At 42.4% G+C, this 20,000-nt stretch overlaps 4 protein-coding genes and 1 long non-coding RNA gene across 5 annotated transcripts in view; 2 read left to right on the top strand and 3 right to left on the bottom strand.

Moving 5' to 3' along the window:
- Positions 1–1,401: 1,401 nt before the first annotated feature.
- On the top strand, positions 1,402–4,107 carry LOC134182324 (52 kDa repressor of the inhibitor of the protein kinase-like). Its single transcript, XM_062649723.1, has 2 exons — positions 1,402–1,534; positions 1,591–4,107. Exon 2 carries the CDS (start codon positions 2,167–2,169, stop codon positions 2,902–2,904), a length of 738 nt encoding a protein of 245 aa, XP_062505707.1. The 5' UTR covers positions 1,402–1,534; positions 1,591–2,166; the 3' UTR covers positions 2,905–4,107.
- A 2,934-nt stretch (positions 4,108–7,041) lies between these two features.
- Positions 7,042–8,283, bottom strand: LOC134182679 (uncharacterized). The gene is made up of 3 exons (XR_009970398.1): positions 8,191–8,283; positions 7,892–8,129; positions 7,042–7,792 (listed from the first exon to the last, which is right to left on the bottom strand). It is a non-coding gene; the product is annotated as an uncharacterized LOC134182679 (long non-coding RNA).
- A 1,677-nt stretch (positions 8,284–9,960) lies between these two features.
- Positions 9,961–11,306, top strand: LOC134182644 (uncharacterized). Its single transcript, XM_062650080.1, has 2 exons — positions 9,961–10,590; positions 10,807–11,306. The coding sequence occupies exons 1-2, from the start codon at positions 10,275–10,277 to the stop codon at positions 11,142–11,144; spliced, it is 654 nt and encodes a 217-aa protein (XP_062506064.1). The 5' UTR covers positions 9,961–10,274; the 3' UTR covers positions 11,145–11,306.
- Positions 11,307–14,439: 3,133 nt separating this feature from the next.
- Positions 14,440–20,000, bottom strand: part of LOC134182233 (ER membrane protein complex subunit 1-like) — a 16,425-nt gene continuing 10,864 nt past the window's right edge. The window contains exons 16-24 of the mRNA XM_062649615.1: positions 19,824–20,000; positions 19,627–19,758; positions 16,887–16,974; positions 16,708–16,812; positions 15,826–16,149; positions 15,685–15,769; positions 14,945–15,017; positions 14,811–14,886; positions 14,440–14,678 (exon numbers count right to left, since the gene is read on the bottom strand). Coding sequence (XP_062505599.1) covers positions 14,518–14,678; positions 14,811–14,886; positions 14,945–15,017; positions 15,685–15,769; positions 15,826–16,149; positions 16,708–16,812; positions 16,887–16,974; positions 19,627–19,758; positions 19,824–20,000 — 1,221 coding nt within the window. The 3' untranslated portion in view covers positions 14,440–14,517. The remainder of the gene's footprint in view (positions 14,679–14,810; positions 14,887–14,944; positions 15,018–15,684; positions 15,770–15,825; positions 16,150–16,707; positions 16,813–16,886; positions 16,975–19,626; positions 19,759–19,823) is intronic.
- Positions 17,284–19,101, bottom strand: LOC134182234 (uncharacterized). Its single transcript, XM_062649616.1, has 2 exons — positions 17,650–19,101; positions 17,284–17,592 (listed from the first exon to the last, which is right to left on the bottom strand). The coding sequence occupies exons 1-2, from the start codon at positions 18,292–18,294 to the stop codon at positions 17,497–17,499; spliced, it is 741 nt and encodes a 246-aa protein (XP_062505600.1). The 5' UTR covers positions 18,295–19,101; the 3' UTR covers positions 17,284–17,496.

Raw genomic sequence — 20,000 nt, 5'->3', positions numbered from 1 at the left:
ACCATTCCTGACTTAATGATGTAAATATGTTGATATATCTATACTTGGGTGATGCCTCACAACAATTATATACAACCTGTTTGCACCAGTCGATATGTACGTTTAGTATGTATTTGGTATTTGTTGCTTGTTCAATTTTGACTACAAATTCTTCTTACTTTGGCTTTCAGTTAAGATAGTTACAGTACGGTTTGCCTGTCTGTGTGTATGCTGTCTATCTCTTTGTAGTCAATTGATCGGTCTGCGTCTATCTAATGAACAGAGGCGGATAGAGGGGACAGAGCATATAGGGCTCTGAGAGGGGAGGGATCCTGGGGGTCCATACCCCTCCTCTGCAGTACCGTACCACGCCCACTACAGTTTGCGCGTACCGTTGGATTACTACAACAGGCACAAGGTAACAGGCAAGCAGACCGATTGAAGACTCAGTCCCGGATACTCTTACCCGGATACTCTTACCCGGATATTGCCACTAGCCAAAATTGATATGTCCGGTGAACGCGTGAAAGAACTCCTTCTGCCTCTGGAAAGGGATACCGTGCCTTCTAATGCTTGGAAAATTTTGGAGGAACTTGGGAGCTTTGATAGGTATGGAAGACCCCTACCAAGTTGTGCAGACATCTTTGAAGTTGATGAAGTAGCACGAGCTCTGTATCCACGTGACGCTGATCCAGGTCTTCTACCTCTCAGAGTGTACGGCGACGGAACTGTCTCTTTCGGTCTGCTTCGCTGCTCTTTCACAGTGATGAAAACAGACATCTTGATCTCGGATCCGCTTACGAACAGCAGCAGAACAATGTATGAACAGTCGTCACTACGCTCAAGCTACCGTCAACGCGCTAGTAGCAGTTGCGCTACTTCTTTGTCGGCAACAGCGCTTTTGTCCTCTACTCTTCAAAGAAACACTAGTCTCGTCTTTTCCAAGGCTTTGGAGTCTTGCTCTTTGCTTCAAGATGCCTATTTTGAAGCAATGCAAGAAGAGATCAAGAATACTTGCAGCTCAGGCTGGTATTCATCACTCTTACACATACTTGGTTTATCTACAGCTGTTGGGACTACAATCAATTTGATTTATCCCATGTACAATGAGGGCATCCGGCCATTTGTTCACACGATCATTAATCTGATGTATGTGGAGAGTGGTGGTGATGCTTCAATCAACATCATGTGGTCTACAACAAGCAAAAAGAATACCATCAGTGCTTGGTTTGAACCAAACCACTTTGTGCCCTACTTCCTAGCGCAGCAGAACCTTCTAAAACATTTTCTGCTCTCAAGTTCAAGATTCAAGATTTCTTCTCGTCTTCAATTGCTAGTAGACGTCCTGCAAACACAACAGGACATTCTGTAGAAAGAACAAAGAGACGGTCCATTCTGACAGTGGAAGTGTTGTCACAGTCAGAAAATTCACAGAAGCGACTTGCTGTAAATGATACTGTTCAATACAAAACATGCAGTCTTATTGCTTTTCTAAAAGGTAGTTCAAAATCACCCATGACTGATCAAAGTGCAACTGCAATTTGTGAAGATAAAGGTAGTATCCAATAGTCACGTTTTAGAGGAGATGTCTAATTATTTGATTTTTTACAGTTGTCTTTGATCTCGGCGACATAGTTCATGGTCGAATACAGCTTTCACATCTCAATAGATGTGACATATTCTGCTACTTGAAGCATCACACGATACCGGAACAAGAACACATGATAACACAGCAGGTGGTGAAGGGTATCGAAAAAGGGAAGAAAACCTTGGCATTCCAAAGGTCGTGGTTAGATACATTTCCATGACTGGCATACAGCTCAAGTGCAAGGGGTGGTCTGTGCAAGTTCTGTATCCTATTTCCAACTTCAGGACGACAGAGTGGGACCTTCGTTAGCAAACCATTTCAGAATCTGCAAAAAGCATGTGGTGTCAATGGAAAGCTGCAGACCCATGAGAGTTTGCAGTATCATCGTGATGCTGTCACTCGAGCTCAAGCCTTTATTTTGACATACCACAATCCTGAGCAAAGGATTCAACACCATGTATCACAGCAGGCGAGAGAGAATTATGAAAGAAATTTTCAAGTCTTGTCTGTCATTGTAAGAGCCATTTTGTATTGCGGGAGGCAAAACATCGCTCTGAGGGCCGGGTCACCGTGATGACTGGTCATCCACCTCTTCAAATATGGGTAACTTTATGGAGCTACTGAAACTCCTTGGAGAGTTTGATGAGGGCCTTCGCATGCATCTAGAGAGTGGAAGGAAAAATGCAATGTACACTTCAAAAACAGTCCAGAGTCAAGTCATTGCAATCATTGCTGATATGATACGTGAAGAGGTCACAACACATATCAAGGGAGATAATGCTTTCTTCTCTATAATTGCTGATGAAGTTACGGAAAAGCATTCTAACAGGGAGATCATGTCTCTATACCTACGGTTTGTAGCAAGGAACAACGACAAGCCTGTAATCAAAGAGGTATTCTTCGACTTATGCTATCTGACAAGAACAACAGGAGTCACTATTGCTGCTGCTATAAAAGAAAGTCTCAAGACTCACGGTGTCGACATCCAAAAAGCCAGAGGGCAAGCATTTGATGGTGCAGCAGCTATGTCATTGGACAAGGCTGGTGTTGCAGCTCGAATTCGTGATGTGGCACCGATGGCAGTCTATACTCATTGCAACAGCCACATTTTGAACCTGAGTATTGCAGCAAGTTGCAAGCTTCCGGAGATTAGGAATATGATAGACACCATCAACTCTTTGTTTCTCTTTTTCAACTCATCGCCCAAAAGGCAGAAATTCATGGAATTGGTGCTGGATGTTGAGAGCGCCCAGACGAGGAAACGACATATAAAAGGACTTTGCAAGACTCGCTGGGTTGAGAGACACACCTGTTTTGAAACATTCCAAGAAGTCTGAGTATGTTTGTATCTCTCTGGAGGCTATCTCTTGGCCTCATCTTCATCCTGAACTAGAGTTGGTAACACCCTCGGATTTAACGAGTGAAATGTGGAACTGGCAAAGGGATAGAGAGACCACAGTCAAGGCGCAGGGATTGCTTGCTTCGCTGCAGAAGCCAGAGTTTATAATGGCCTTCGTTGTTGTGAAGAACTGCCTCCAATTGTTAAGAGGAATGACAACCGAATTGCAAAAGAGGGATATTGACATTGTCTCAGCATATAACGTGATTGACGACACAACGAAAAAGATCACTGATCTTGGAGCGAATTCGAACATCAACAGGGAGCACGCAGACTGGTACAACGAAGCACAACAAATTGGCAAAGAAAGTGGGGGAAGATATCACCATGCAAGGTATCAACACAAGGAACGTTTACTGGGCCAACGTGGCATGTACTTCTACTAGCGACTACTATCAAGTCAACTACACTGCAAAGTTTGTAGACCACCTGCACAGTGAATTTGGCACCAGGTTTAGCAATGACCACCAAGTCGGAGTGAAATTGCTTCGCATACTGCCATCCTACATACCATATGTACCCAACCATGGGCTGATTTGGACCAAGTCATTCATGATTTGGCGTTGTGGGAAGGTGATCTATCACATCCTGCCACTCTGAAGAATGAAATCCGGGACTGGTTTAAACTATGGAGTGACTGTGAGGCAACTGGTCGTGAGACTTTACCTACTAATTTGCTGGATGCACTCTGTCAGTGTGATCCGGATGTCTTTCCCTGCATCCATCGACTTCTGACAATCGGCTGCACACTGCCTATCACTAGCTGTGAGGCCGAAAGGTCCTTCTCTGTTTTAAGACGTACTATGAATTACATGCAGTCGACAATGGGTAGAGACAGGCTTACTGGACTTATTCTTATGCACATGCATAGGAATATTGACATCGATCCAAGAAAAGTAGTTTCACGTTTCATTAAGGACCATTCCACCAGAATGTTTACGAGTTCTGTCTTGTTTGATTAGGTTACTATTTATCTAAAACTATTTCGTTCGTATATCGTATCTTCAATTTTCATCAGCAAGAATGTTTAAAAGTTCTTTGTTGTTAGACTAGCTAAAAGATTTCATTAATGTATGTAATGATAATTTATAAGAGGATTGAATATGTCGTAGTCTACAACGTCTTGAAGAGAATAAAATGTGCTGCATTTGGATGCACGCCTACTCCCGACTTTGTAAGACCCCCTCCTTTACAAAATGCTGCATCCGCCTCTGATGAATAATTTGACAGAATATTCACATTTCATGGAGTATAGAGGCTACTTATAGTGGTTTACAGAAACTTGATCTGCTTCTCAACTGTCCTGCATGTGCTTGTAAATTATGTCAAACTATGACAAATCAGTTGTGGAAAGAACTAGAAGCAAGGTCAAGTAGAAAACAGAAAATAGTAGACTTAATTAACTTGCTTGATAGCAAGTAAGGCATAAAGTTCCTCAAGAAAAGAAAATGCTAAAAGCCAAACTATGTCTACAGTATGTAAGATCAATCAATCCTGTTTTTGCATAGAGTCTAACGAAACAATTTTTAGTCTTGCGCAGCCAGCCCCTCCCCCTTTTGACTTCTGTTGGCAGTTAGAGCTCTGCATGAAGCATGATGAAACTGAGAGTGACATGTACTGAGTGTTTGGTCAGATAGACTGGCAGTGACTCCTGCAATTTGACACCAAGACAGTTTGATGTGTAGATAGAGTCTAAATTGCAAGTACAGTACACGTACAGTGTATTCGCTTCAACAATTAATCTATACAACTAGCTCTAGGGTTGCTGCACCCTCTATCTCAGTATCGACCTTGCCAAAAATATACCCTCATATACAAGTTCCATAAGTCTGTACTCTGACTCATCAGCTGCCAACTTCCATTTGACTTCAATTCTGGAACAGACTTTGATAAATTATGCTGATCATTCAGTTTGTCTCCAATTGTATAGCACGTGTATGTTAATTGCTGCTTGGGTAGTCGATTTTCATTTCAATGCCATTTTCGTTGTTGGTGACTCCCTATAGAAAATTTTTGTGCGACTCGCATGCGACTCTCATACGAAACGCATGCGATGAGGGTCGACTCGCACATGCGTAGCTCGTTTACATAATTGAGACCTCATTTGCATGCGGAACGTACGGATATTCGCATGCGGAACGCACGAGAATCGCATGCACGGGGTTAGGTCACGATCATGCGCCTAGAGACATGATTGAGAACCATTTGACCGCGATTTCTTTGATTTCTGATTATATTTCTAACCAATTATTTGACATTCGCACTCTACCTTAGCGAAAACCCAGTCTAGAAACGTTTTCCACAAGAACTCGCTTTCTTCTTACGCTGTGGTTGTCAGTCCGCATTTTCACTTGGGTTCTGATTTTTCTCTTGCCCGGGTTGTGAATCACTATCATGAGCGACCTCAGCAGTAGGCCAATATTCGCGGAGATTTCATCGTTGTCTAATAAAGCAGTTGCAGTAACACAGACAAGAAAGACAAGACTCGATCTTGTCTGGGTACCTGTATGTTTTTTCTAATCTTCTCCAAAAGCCTCAGTCCCAGCTCCATCTTATTTCTAGCGTGAAGCATCTATCGAATTTTCTGTTTTGAGGTGGGTTAGGTGACCTTGCAGTGTGGTAACAGCTACTGGAGCTGGAGTGACAAACTACCTTTTCTGCAGGGACACGTCTTTGACTGTCGCTGGACTGTGAAGCCATAGTCGATCCTCCTGCACCCAGCGTCGCTACACCGCCAAAACAGCTAGACCGTTGAACTGCCGGTTGAGTCCGTGAGTGCCCGCGTAGGTGAACAGTGCTTGATGGTGATTGGCTCAGCGAAGGTTCCCGTTGAGCTCCGCCTTTTGAGCTTGACGCCCATTGTTTCATTTCTCAATCCAGTACGGATGTTGCAGACCGGTCACATCTTGTGAGCCTCTGGGTTTCGAGTTTGGTGACTCGTGATAGAAGATGAAATGTTCCACTTCTCCACCACTTGCGTTGTTTACGACTGTCAAGTCAATCGATGTAGCCATCTGTGCTTCTCTCAGTATGTAGTGACCATTAATATATCAAACAAAACACTCGTTTCTGCAGCAGCAGTTTTGAGTTCAGCAACCTCTTACAGTTTCTGAGAAGTAATAAAGTTACAGAACACCTACAAAGGTAGGCAATCACCTCTAATTGTTGAGCAGTCTTGAGCCAACTGGTTTAGCTTCCAAGGGGTCAGTGATGACGCACGTACGTATACATGTACACAATTACTGGTATCGTAGCTAGTTGTCTCTTTTATCAAAACACTTGGTTAGTCTTCGATCTCATCTTGTAACTCTGTTCATATGTTATATCTTAGGCATATATGCTATAGATTTCACTGTCATATAGCTAGTATGGTATGTTGGGAGTTTCTACTTACTAATTAGCTAAGTCCGTCTAGCCACGATTAGCAGAAAGAAGCAACAAGATTTTAACTTTAGTTTTACTGCTTTGTAATACAGAAACAAATCTATACATAGCAATTGTGTGTACAAGGTGCATTTTGAACTCTTCTGTACGGAATTTGGTTACAATGTGCACATGAATTAGTCTCGCGTAGCCAGACCCTGGAGGAGAGAGTCTGGCTACGTGAAACCAGAGTCGTATAGACAGTTGCGACAACCCGGATTAGGGGCGCCATTTGTGTTCAGCCGAAGGTAGTAAAAATTCTTGTATAAATTGTACGAGCATCGACAAAGCTTGAAGTTAATGGAACTTATTACTATAGGTATGAACAACACTTTCCCTAATTTTGAGGGACTTTGTACATAGAGTATTTTTCCACAGCGGCACTGTAGAATCCAGATGACGATAGATAGGGTTAGAGCTCACTTGTCGTTTTAAAAGATCTCACGTTGCTTTCCTTGGTACTTGAAAAACTAAGTGATGGCATCAGCGGGAAGTGAAACTCGTAAAACTGTGAGATCTGCCGTGGTGTGCGCTACCTCGGAGTTCGGACTGTCTCAGTAGTTAGGCTTTCCCAGATATTACAAGCGTAGCAAGACTGAGATTAGTCAACGCAGGGGCACAGGGACACCTTTAAAGAGTGGTTTCTTTATTTTTGGTTTATAATATATTAAAATTTATACTATATTTTTAATTTCTAATTACCTCTCATGTTAATTACCTGCAATTATGGTCCATGCACCACATAATTCCAATACGATGGGCTTGAAAAGTGGCAAAAGTAAAATTGTCAGTAAAGTAGTAAGCAACTATCTGCTTCCACCATGATACTAATCCACCCAACCTAAACGTTCGTGGCACGCCCATGCTTAACTTGACCAGGCAGTGTGACTTTGCCTCTGACCACTATTTGTATCAAACTCAACCCCTGGGGTAATGGACATTTCATCTATTGTCAAACAGCAACGTTTCTCCTGTTCACAAAGATGCTGAAGTTTTGAGTGAAGATGGTCTATCGTAGAGTTAGAAGAGATGGTTGACATTCTTCGTTGAAGAGTACACACAGATGGCAATGGATGCTGCTGTTTCAAAAGTAGGTTGTATTCAACAGATCCACAAGCACATCAATGTTCTTAATTAATGGTTGACGATGTCCAAAGTGTGCCTCTCATGCTATAGACCTCTTGAAAGAGCAGTGAGCTGGTCTTTTCCAAAAAATGCCAAATCTTTCCTTTATTTTCAGTTTCTGATGCAAAATTGTTCTCTTCTCGTGTTTAGCTTGAACTAGCTCTCTCATCAGTTTCCTTAATTAATTATTTTGCATTCTAGCTGAGGCAGGGTGTCAAGAGAGGAACCTCATCATCACACAATTACTTTTCCTGTATCATCAACTGCAACCACCTCTCCTGCAGAACAAACAAATAAATGTTCTAATAATTACCAAAGAGAACAAGTGCATTTATTTCATCACAAGTCCAAATTCATATATTTTGTATATTGCTCACCGTCATTTGAAGAAACTTGTGCTCCCGGCCTCCACGGAAGAACGGTAGGAATGATCCAACGAGACGAGGGAGCTCTCGATTCCGGATCTACTCTTCTTCCTAATTGAAGGAGACTTTCTCTGAAAGTCAGCTTTGCGATGAGGGAATATCGTCGAAATGGCATACCGTATTTCCTTTCAGCTTTCTCTTCCTGTCGGCTCTTCATGCAATTCTCGAATTGAGACTAGTCAAAATGAGCCTAAAAGCAAAACAAGTAAAGAAACAACACCCCCTAAAAGTTTTCATGCCTTTTACATTACCTAGTAGAGAAATAAGCTCGTCGGAGATGACGCCCAACAACGTCGCCTCACTTTCGCCTCCGAGATCTTCCTTCTTGCAAGGTCTTTTGGAAAGCGACACGGCTTGTACCATTTTTCAGTTGTATTGCTGCATCCCAAAGCGCAACAGCAAGGCTTTCTGCAAGCAGCGACTACACAAGCGACTATCTCTTGATTTCATCACGTGACCAAATCGTCATGTCGCAACCCTCTCTAGATACGGCTCTGCGTGAAACTACACAATGTCATGCATGCTGTATATATAACAGCTTATTCGAAATCAAAATTGAAAGTTTATAACTCTGCTTCAAACATTAGTATGGAGAAAAGTTAGACCTGTACTTGCATCCTAGGAGCGCCACAGTTCAAGTTCACAAGCCTACCTAGCTAAACGCTAGTCGACCAGCTCGTGCATATCAAGTCTCTGATTCAACAGCCACCTTTGTTCTATACGCTCTCGTCGTTTTCATGTTTGTGTATGCTGCCACAAATCATTTCATTAGTTTGAAACTATTCGTTCTACTTCTTTTTAATACGTATGGCTACTGTCCAGCCATCTAGTCAGCTGATAGTTACAAGTCAAAATATCATTCTAGACAATTAACCACACATGCATGCTTTCATAGCCAGATACAACTATACAAACTCTAGACTCTGTACATGACTGTCTCTCTAACAGAAAACATAATCAGCAAACTAATGTTCATTATAAATTGTGCTCAACATTCAGTTTGTCCATCATGGGCCCGTTTCAGCTCACTTTTCCAAGCAATGAAGATGAATGAACCAATTTGAAATTGTACATGGGCATTCAGCACTATCATTGTCTGCTGAATAAAAGGTTTAGTATTCTTTTGCGCTTGAATCAAAATTTGCTTGTTTCCTTCATATTCATTCTCTACAGTGACATAGTTGGTCGATCCGTCTGGCGAGTCTGTCTTCAAATCTGTGAATAAAATAAAACCTGTATTTCTGATAGTATAGCATATTATACACTACAATCTGTCACTCAACCTAGCATTGGAGCGTCACTATCCACGTCTTTTTTCACAATCAGGAAGTCACCATGTTTTGCAAGAATTGCTTTAGATGTCTCCGTGCTGTCGCCTTCGTGTGTCATTGTCGCTGTATACTCTGTGTCTAGAGCAACAGGAAAGTTTCCTTTTCCTCCAGCTTGAATATTTAGTGTGCGCCACACAAGCACGTCGACGTTGGGTTCTAGATTGACGGGCTCTTGAAAGAAGATGAAATGACTGGCTTCCACACCAGGCAGATCTATCTCGTTTACTTTTGTCACGTTGCAAGATGTAGCCATCTCTCGGTTAGTAAAGAACAAAGATGTACCTATATATCACCGCAGAAAATTTATGACTACAAACTACTTAATAGGTTCCTAGAGATCCCTCATGTGGTGGCATATCTCTCCATGCCGTAATTCCTAGCTAGAAACAGCTCACACAGGATGTGTCATGACTCAATTCACTAATGTAGTGACAGTGTATGTTAGCTTAATTAATTGATGAATTGAATTGTTCTCCGCACAGACTGTTGAGCTAGAAGCGTCACGAATTAGCTTTAGCAATTTCTGACAACTATATCAAAGAAGAGGTAGAAAGTGTACTGCAGAGCTACTAAAATAATTCCATTAATCTTGCGGGCAAATTCTTTCTAACTTCCAGGCAATTAGCTAAGGTCAGTGATGACGCACACGAATACACTCTAGGGTTCAACTATGAATAACAAACCGGTAAAGTTAAAAACAATAGTCTAGTAGAAATGATAATTTTATATATTGCGTTCAAGCCGTCTAGCTGCTTACATGTATGTGGCTTACACGCAATTAGTGAGTCTAGTGAAAGCTTGCTACTAGATAAAACTAGTCGAGTGGACGCCATCAGAAACCCTGAATTTCTTCGGAATTTGACTTGATATGCATGTCGTTAGAGTGCGGTCAGCTCTCTAGCCTGTACATATAAAGGCGGCTAGAGGCTTGATTTTGCTGCATAAACTGCAGAGACAAGCTTGTTTGTTCATCTCTCTATCTACACGGAGATATTGCGTGAAAGATGGCTACCTCAACGAAATTGATAGTTGTGAACAAGATCACTCTCCCCGAGGAGGCCAAACACTTCGTCTTCTATCAAGATCCGCTGAAACCAGGTCTCAGCACTGACGTGTTCGTGTGGCGCACACTCAACATTCAATCCGGAGGAGGACAGGGATACATCACCGTTCCATTTGACGTGCAGTACACAGCATCAGTGAGCCACTCGCCTACTAGCGTTCAGACATCCAAGTCGTACTCGGCAATAAATGGTGACGTGCTCACTGTCACAAAGGACACAGGAAGTGACGCTCCAATACTGACTAAAACAAGCTCAGGTTTCAAAATATATATCTAAACAGCGCCATAGACATAGTTGTTGCATGCTAAGCTCGATGGTCCAGCTGGTGCATATATGACTTCTCCTCAAACAGGTCTTTTGCTTCTTAGCTACTAGAGGAAACCAGCTGCATGGACATTGAGCCTCGAGCCTGCAGATCTCATGGTGCATGAACCTAGCATATTTATTTATAGGTTTTTATTTTCACTTGCAGGTTCTACTTCAAGTAGCAACTATGTCGCTGTGAAGAACGGATACGCGGGAGTGAAGCAAGTCGTCGTTCAAGCCCTCAAGAACGGTTCTCCTCTCGTTCAGCAAACAATGATGGATCTGAATGACGTAGCACAATTTGAAATCCACTCCGTTGTCTACTTGGCTTGGCGTAGCGATCTGCAACAGGGAGATTCGTTCAAAAGCGGTACGTACGCAGGCACCTCTCAGAAAGTTGACCTCACAAACCCGATTTCCCAATTGCCAGCAAAAACCGTCAAGGTGACTGTCACCAACAAGAGCAATAAAATTCTGACAGAAGTGGAGTATCCAGAGGACTAAAACAGTTAGCGTGCAAGCTGTTCCACTCCGAATGACTGATTGTGGAGAAAAACTCGATCATCGCGTAGCTCTACGTAGTGCATGATGTTGTTGCTGATTTCTGTGACTCTGTTCGTCCGATGTAGTCACTAGAGTGTGATGAACTAAATCTAGAGAAGCTGTTGTATGTGATTTTCTGCGTATCTAGTACCCATGGGCGTCCCCCAGTTCATTAACTTAACTTTAACAGAACAGGTTATCTAGCAATCCAGGTACACCAACCTAAAGGCAAGCGTTTGAGACTGACAACTAGAGTAACATTGGTATAATTCTCTCGCAATCTTCTCATGTCAGTGTTGTCTGTTTAGGGTGCTATACAGATGTAAAACCTTGCAAAGTTGTTAGTGCCACACAAAGTGTGTAGGAGCACCATGCTTCCAGGCTTCCTCTTTGTCTCATATTGCCATACAATGCTCACTGCCTGTTACCTCGTGTTGCCATCCAATGTTTTTAGAGTCTGTCTCTCATGTCGCCTTAGAATGTTCCCTACCTGTTACTAGTCTGGAAAAGCCAAAGCAAGTCTCGCCTCTTCCTGCAACAAGAGAAAACAGGCCCAACAGAACTAGAGAGAAAATGAAGTAGCACTAGAGTGCAAACGGGCGAAACCCTCCTGTTAATAGCTCTGCAGCTATAATATGTAATTAATCTGAGCCAATTAATTAACTAGTTCTACGGTATCCGTAGGCGCCTCGCGTTCGTGAGTAACACTTCCAACGGAGCTTTCAGACCGTCTACTGAAACGCCGAGTCCTAGCTAGGCAATACGTATTTGTTTCAACATGCAAACTTCCTAGTAGTTTAGATTACGTATATAGGCCTGGTATATAGGTAGTCGTCGTTTTGCGATTGTGATCAAGACAATTGAAATGTACAGTCTAGGTATGCACTCAGTTCCGTTGTAACGACAGTGGTATGGTATTTACTGACATAGAAATTGATATCGGCAAACATTGACTATCAACAGTGTTAGATGCAGCACAGTGTAGTAAAGAATTGATCATACTGTAGTACGGGACGTGTGAATAGTTGACGGTAGGTGGCATTCAACTCCTGAAGGTGTTTCTTGGTTGTCACGTACACACAATCCCTAGCTACAATACAAAAGGATGAGGCGACGGAAGTTCAAGAAGCGTTTTCTTCGCCATTTGGTGACGTGCACGAATCGTTCGTAAACTTATCTGTAGTCAGACACGGAAACGATTTTTAAGGTAGGTCCTATCATGAAACGTGGTCGTGGGGAGAAGAAATTTGAGATTTGTGTACACACACACGCGCGCGCACACACACACACACACACACACACACACACACACACACACACACACACACACACACACACACACCCAAAGCTCGATGGAGACCCATATAGGATCACGCCCATTTCTGTTGTGCGACCCAGAATAGAAGCCTCGCTAAGCTCGGCAGCTAAAAGCGGCGGCCTGTAAAAAATTTATGCAGACTGCAGACTGGCGGAACTCAGAGAGCAACTTAGCAGACAATACTGCTATTGACTGCACCAGCGCGTGCTCGTCGCTGTGGTGTCGTCCACTGATGCGTCTTCAGCACTTATCCTTTTAGCTAGTACAGTAGACATGTGGAAGTTCCATGCAGCCGCCATCAGGTACTGTAGTACTCTAAAAGATTCTAATTAGCTGTAGGAGACAAGTGAACTATTGGATCCACGTGCACTGACATGCCTAGAGTGGACTGTAATCGTACCCTAACTCTCGGAGCCAGACCGCTTTTTTCTTTTTCTCCCCGCCCTGTCACTCGCCTTTACGCTTGAAAGGCCTTCCGCCCCCTCACGTGCAAAGCGGTCTGGCTCCGAGGCTAAAAACGTTAAAAAACGTTCATGCGATTGATATCAAACGTAACAACTCATTGGAAAAGACTCTAGAGATACAATTAATTAGTAAAGGCGCCTGACGTGTTTCTCGCAAGCTCCATGATATAGTTGAATGCTAAAGTTCTCTAGTTACGCTGCTGCGGCTAAAAGTTTGAACACGACAGCGTGCATTTTTCAGTACGCATGCAATTCTCATTGTAGCAGTTTCTGTTATTTAGCTAACTTAGTTGCTGGTGCATTAATTAAAAAGCAGTTTGAACTTTTAGGAAAATATTCTTTGTTGTAGTTTTAGCTACATGAGCTAGACATTCATGTGACTGTTTGCAGCAGTAACTGCGGTCAGATCACGCCAATCTAATTTAATTAATTAAAACTAATGATAAAGTCGTAATCTTTCTTCGATTTTGTACCAATTTGAACTAACATTAAACACGTTTAATTTAGGATGTAAGTGTAGTCAACTAGAGATAGTACATGCTAATTTAGAATTAGGATACGTATACGTTACGTAACGTTAAGCCCTGTCCACACTAGACCAGAATGGATCCAGTTGCCAGTGTGGACAGGCTTGCGTGGAAGCTCGAACGGTGTGCATCGTGCATGTAGACCGCGAATATTAACATTAATATTAATACCTATATCGAAACTGTGAACAATCAAAAGAACCAGAAACGGCTGCAATCAGCGTACGTACGACCCTACACTCAGAAACGCCAAGTTTCCCTCGGAGTTCCGCCAGTCTGAGTGGCGAGATACATTGAAAAACGGATTGTCTAGGTAACCTGCACTCTAGATACTTTCGCTAAGTTTCGTGCTGGTCCGACTCCATTCAAGCACGTCTTGGCCTAATTTTTTTGGCATTGCTGTATCGCTCTGATTCCTGTGTTGTTGTTGACGTGGCAACGTGCGTGATGGAATTACCAGCAATAACAATCTAGCGCTAGCGCGCGTGGTTGGTCGGTCGCGCGCGCGCAGCCACTAGGAACGTGGCATGTCGAAATCGCATTAGTCTCGTGTAGCCAGAACCTACCTGCCGTACGTGTAGACCATCAAATTTTAAACAACGCTAGGCTACGTACTACTAAAGTCAACAGAAACATCTAACCTAATCGAAAGCTCAAACGTCGGCCTGTCCCAACTGTACACGCGTCAAACTTGGCCTGAACCGGATGCTAGAAACCACTGCAATCACTAGGTGTAGCGCGCAACGTAGTAGTGCCGGCAAAGTCCAAAGTCCACACACACACACACACACACACACACAAACACACACACACACACACACACACACACACACACACACACACACACAAACACACACACACACACACACACACACACACACACACACACACACACACACACACACACACACACACACACACACACACACACACACACACCTACCCATGCACCAATATTCGCTAATTAAATTACATTTATCTATATACCATATAATTAATGTTGACTAAGACTGTCAGTGCTCTTTCTATTTCCACTGTGAATGCAATAGTTTCCGGTTGGCTAGTCTAGCTGTTATTACTGTCAACAATCCAAGCAGAAGAAGAACGATCACAATAATGAACCTGTCGAAGTCTTCTGCCAACACATCAAATGTCTTAGATGGCATGACACGAGTAGAATACAAATCTAAAAACACAAACATGATTTAATATCAAAGACCTGCATTACTCAATACATTATACTGTTGTATTGCAGAGATGCATCTCTACATGTACTAGATTATCTACCACAAAATTTTAATTAACAACAAATACTGACCTAAACCATATGCAAACAACAAACAAGTAGACTCTAGACCTGCAGATACAGTGTGAAGTCCTTTAACATTTATAACCTATCATAGAATCAATGCAACAACAAAAGAAGGTAATCGACAATTCAGCACATCTTACTGTCTGATTGTAGTTGACCACGTCTACAGCTCTCAATGGCAACTCTGGCTGATATGGAATCATAAATTCCTCACTAGAATGTTAAGCACACTGACTCATACAACATCCAACATCCCAAAATGATGATGAAGAAGACAACAATAACAACAACTACATGATTGGCTCAAGGAAAATAATTTCCATATTGTTGGTCACACACACACACACACACACACACACACACACACACACACACACACACACACACACACACACACACACACACACACACACACACACACACACACACACACACACACAGAACACTGTCATCCAAAATCAAAATCAACAACGTTTTACAACATTTGGCATACTCCGTTTAAAGCAAGTTCATTTAGTGTTATTGATTTCATGCTGTTTGTCATAATCCTATTACGTAGTGTGTCTCACAAGTAACCACCCAAAATATATCAAAAGCAACTCAACAGCAACGTTGCAAGCTTGCTACTCCTGCAACGTTTTTAACACATTTCCAACTTTGCATGGAAGTGATGCTTCATGGTGTGATACTAAGTTCTCTAGACTTGCTATACAATCAATACATTTTGCATATACAAAATTGTATATCAAAATGACAGCAACCATGCAAACTGTTAGCATGCATCTCCGCTGTACACTGATCCAGACCATGTGGGTTATGTGAGTGCAGTTAATTAAGTCAGTAAACCAACCCACAGAGCCTGTCAACATTACTTGATTACCTTTGCTCTGGCATCATGGAAACAGTACGACGAGCATCCAGTAGCATCTTTGGCAGCGATAGAATAGCCCCATTGCTCAAACCAACTATAACAAAATAACTCTCTATACTTCGCCTACATCACTGGTTGCAATTCACTGACACATCACAGTCTTGTGTGTGATTCCCTTCTCTGTGATTGTTACCCCCATTGCCATGATGGCAGATGAAAAAATGTATGATTGACTGAGAATGTTTGGTTGTACTAAAGGATCCATGGATGATACGTGTGAGTCGTTTCTGTCGAGTGAGCCTTCATACAGGTCTAACACTGAAACTTCGTATCGTCTCTGTCGTGGGTTCCACAAGTGGTAGAGAAACCAGTTTTCTGAATGAATGATGTGAACTGGTCGATGAGCACTGCGATGTCTGAATTGGTAGATGATTGATCCTGTTACACTGTCTAGAATGTAGATGCCAATACCTCCTAAAAAGAATAAAGAGAGTAAACTACACAACACAATTAATATAGACAAAATAGAAACTGCACAATACACAACAAGAGACAGACAAACAGACACACAGATAGGCAGGCTGACAGACAGACAGACAGACAGACAGACAGACATAGACATACAGACAGACAGACATACAAACAGACAGACACACAGATAGGCAGGCTGACAGACAGACAGACAGACAGACAAACAGACAGACAGTCTGACAGACAGACAGACAGACAGACAGACAGACAAGCAGACAGACAGACAGACAAGCAGACAGACAAGCAGACAGACAGACAGACAAGCAGACAGACAGACAGACAAGCAGACAGACAGACAAACAGACAGACAAACACACAGACAGACAGACAGACAAACAAACAGACAGACAGTCTGACAAACAAAGCAACAGAATAGGCAGTCAGACAAACAAACAGAAACAAACAAACAATAACCAAAAACATTTGACACACATTAATGGCAAACACAATACAAGGATGCCAGCAAAAGCACAAGAACAAATGGATAGAACGTAAACATACCTTTCTCTGTTGCCGTTTCCGTTGCTATAGCAATCAGATTAGGATTGAGATATTTGTACAGCACAGAACGGTCACCAAGTACAAGAGCTTGAGCATGGACGTGTTCTTCAGCCACAAAGCACCATCAAATGGATAATGGTAAACTAGTAACATTCAAGTCTAGTCTGTAGTCAACTTACCATGGGCTGGTCGTGCAGCATAAGAGATGATCGTCTCGTCCGGTTGCACTTTCACATTCCACACTTCTTCTAGCTTTGCTGTCGTTCCCTATTCAGAGAAAGTGTTAGCATGATACTTCAGACAATCAGACAAGCAGACAATAAGTAGATGACAAACAGACATATATCTGTTTGTATTTGTCTGATAACTTTGACTAGAAATTGCCATCAAATAATAAATGGACGTCATTGTGTCTAATAGTATAAGTGGTTAATACAAATTACAGCACATTATGCCCATCTTTCTGCTTGGTCACCTCCTACTTCACTGACCCATCATCTCACACTTCACCTACTCACTTGGCTACCTGCTTGTATCTCATTGTCTGTCTGTCTGTCTGTCTGTAGTTCTATTCATTAATTAAAACGAAGAACAGTAGGAGAGTAGAACTTTTAGTACTGCAGCAAGTGATGTAAGTAGTGACGTTTGATGACAATAAAACAAATCTGTCTGTCTGTCTGTCTGTCTGTCAAAAACATCTATTGGTAAACATCAACGCTATTACAGTCAACGCTAAATCACTATCTATGAGTCCAAGAAAAAAGACCCTTAGGGTCATGAAATGAAAGCTTAACGTACACTCTGGTAACTGTAAAAACCAGCTACGGAGTCATTTCTACACACTATTCTGTCAATCTTCTTCGCCAAAACCATACTGTTACACCGCTGTAAAGTAATGGACATTAATCGTCTCCAATAAGTTTTGAACTCACTGGAGTTCACCTTGCCGTCATCATCTCGTGATCGCAGAGAGATTTGATGGAGAAACTTTTCTCCTGCATTTCCCCAGCGGCCATAATGCTCAAACACCAGTGGAATTAGGCATGGAGAACCCCCACTAGTGTGAGTCTCTCTGCTGTACTTCTCTCTCTTCTTTCCCTCCCTTTTTGAAGCAGCAGATCCATCAGTTGTAGCTGCGACTGAAATTATGTCGGTGCTCCATGGGTGGGCTAAGGAAATGTCGAGCTCAACGTTAAAGTCGGTTGCATTATAAACAGCAATATCGGGTCTGGACTGAGAGCTGCTGTAACAGTCTCTTGGCTCAACGGTATGGGGAAGAGACACGCGTTTCAAACACTCGGACCAAGCAGAGACTATTGAATTATGAGACCAAACTGGTCCCCCACCTGTCTTACAAGTAATCAGATGATATCCTTCAGGATCTAAGGCTGTGCCGCAATCACATAAGGTTGCTGACAGAGGCAATGGCAAACGCATACCCAACCTCAATAAAGCTGCCAGGCGGAACAATCCAGGGGAAATTGCAAGCTTTCTTGAGCTGGGAATGACATCTAGCCAGGCTCCTGATCCCCTCCCTTGAAGAGATCTCAAACGAGCTGCATCCTTGGTCGCAGATCTTTCAATCATGTCCTGAACTTTGAGTTTTGTCTGTCTGTCTGTCTGTCAATACATACATTTCCATTACAATAAAATTTCCATCAAACTCTAAAAGCAAACCTAAAGTCCACTACATAATAATTACTACATAATACATTAGCCCCATATGGGGGGATAAAACTTAAAATAAGCTACTTAACTACAAATTGTGCAAAGTCAGTGTTTCTACTAAGGGTCTTAGGTCCAGAACCGACCATCATGAGTTTTCTTGTCAGCACACTTGCATTGCAACGTTGCAGTTGAATTGAAAATCGTCTCCTCCATTGTGTCTTAAACTCAGCAACATTTGTTCGTCCGTTCTCATCTCTCCACATACTTGCAATTGCATTAGTAGTTAGTGGCTCTTTCTCCCCGACGCTCAAAGTGCTCTAAACGATAGGCACTACTGATGGAGAATATCCACCAGGCAGTTTTCCTTTTTTATATTTACTTAATTTAAGTTCTTCCCTTCTCACAGCCACACTCCCTGCAGTTGTAGATGCACGAGACAAAATATCTGCAGCCCACGGATGAGCTAGTGCCACATCAAGTTCTATGTTTCAGTTTCAGAATCAGCCACAAGAATATCTGGACAGTTGTTGGAATTTCACATATTTGTCTCTAGGTTCACATTTGTGTGGTAAGTGAAGTGAACTCAAACATTCTGACCATACTGACATCATCGAGTCGTGAGTCCGTACTGGCCCACCACCAGTTTTACAAGTTATAAGATGGAAACCATCTGCATCTTCGCCATGTATTTCTAATGGTCTTCCACAATCACATTTGTTGATCCATTCTGGATAATGTACAGGAAGGCCCAACCTCATCGAAGTAGCCAAAGTAAATTTACTAGGTGAAAGTGCCAGCTTCTCAGAGGATGGTATTGCACTGAGCCAAGGTCCAGCTCCCTTACCTTGTGAAGACACAAGCGAGCAGCATCTTTTTGAGAAGAGATGTCGATCAGACTGTTAATTGCAAGTTAATAACTGACACTTGTCAATCTGTGTTGTAGCTTCTTTGTATTAGACATGCTTTCTGACAGATTCATGTTTTCATCTAATGATTGTTGCAGCTGATGCATAATACCTCCCTCCTGTTTGCAAAATGACAATAAAGTGCAAAATGACAATAAAGTGCAATTGTGGCTTCTAAGGACGGGAACCGCATAGGTAAGTTTTTTAGCGATTGACTCCAACTGGACAAAAAAGCAAGTCTGTCTGTCTGTCTGTCTGTCTGTCTGTCTGTTTGTGTTAATTTAATGTATTGTTGTACATGCAAACATATCTGTCTGTTGGCAAATTGAACACCCAAGTGTCTCACCTCAAATTCAAAATTATCAACAGAATATCCTGTAACTGATCCAGACGAGCAGTTGACGATATGAATAAACACTGCCTCCTCTCGTGACACAACAGCCTCCAATGCAGCAGTAGAGGGAGGAAACAGATGAACCTACAACAAACAATAACACTAAACATAAGTCTGTCATAAGCCACAGAGTCATTGTGTGTAAGCACCTTCAGTTCCCTGTCAGTGAGAAGAAGAACTCTCATCAAGTTGTTGTCTTCTACAGGAAGAAGAGCTGCTTGTGTGACTGTGTATGGAAGGCATGGACTGCTGTTGGAGATGATTGACTTGACTAAGTGGCCCGTCAGTGGGTTGATAACGTAGACGAGAGAGCCACGACATTCACC

This window comes from Corticium candelabrum, chromosome 7, assembly GCF_963422355.1.
Source record: "Corticium candelabrum chromosome 7, ooCorCand1.1, whole genome shotgun sequence".
Lineage (NCBI taxonomy): Eukaryota > Metazoa > Porifera > Homoscleromorpha > Homosclerophorida > Plakinidae > Corticium > Corticium candelabrum.
Note: the sequence above shows the minus strand (reverse complement) of the source record. Positions and strands in the feature narration are given on the sequence as shown.

Excerpts from the sequence above, each read along its gene's own strand:
- LOC134182324 (XM_062649723.1), top strand. The coding sequence starts at position 2,167 with ATGGGTAACTTTATGGAGCTACTGAAACTCCTTGGAGAGTTTGATGAG.
- LOC134182644 (XM_062650080.1), top strand. The coding sequence starts at position 10,275 with ATGGCTACCTCAACGAAATTGATAGTTGTGAACAAGATCACTCTCCCC. Across the intron at positions 10,591-10,806 it reads ACTGACTAAAACAAGCTCAG|GTTCTACTTCAAGTAGCAAC; the intron begins GTTTCAAAATAT and ends TTTCACTTGCAG.
- LOC134182234 (XM_062649616.1), bottom strand. The coding sequence starts at position 18,294 with ATGATTGAAAGATCTGCGACCAAGGATGCAGCTCGTTTGAGATCTCTT. Across the intron at positions 17,593-17,649 it reads CACGAGATGATGACGGCAAG|CGGTGTAACAGTATGGTTTT; the intron begins GTGAACTCCAGT and ends ATTACTTTACAG.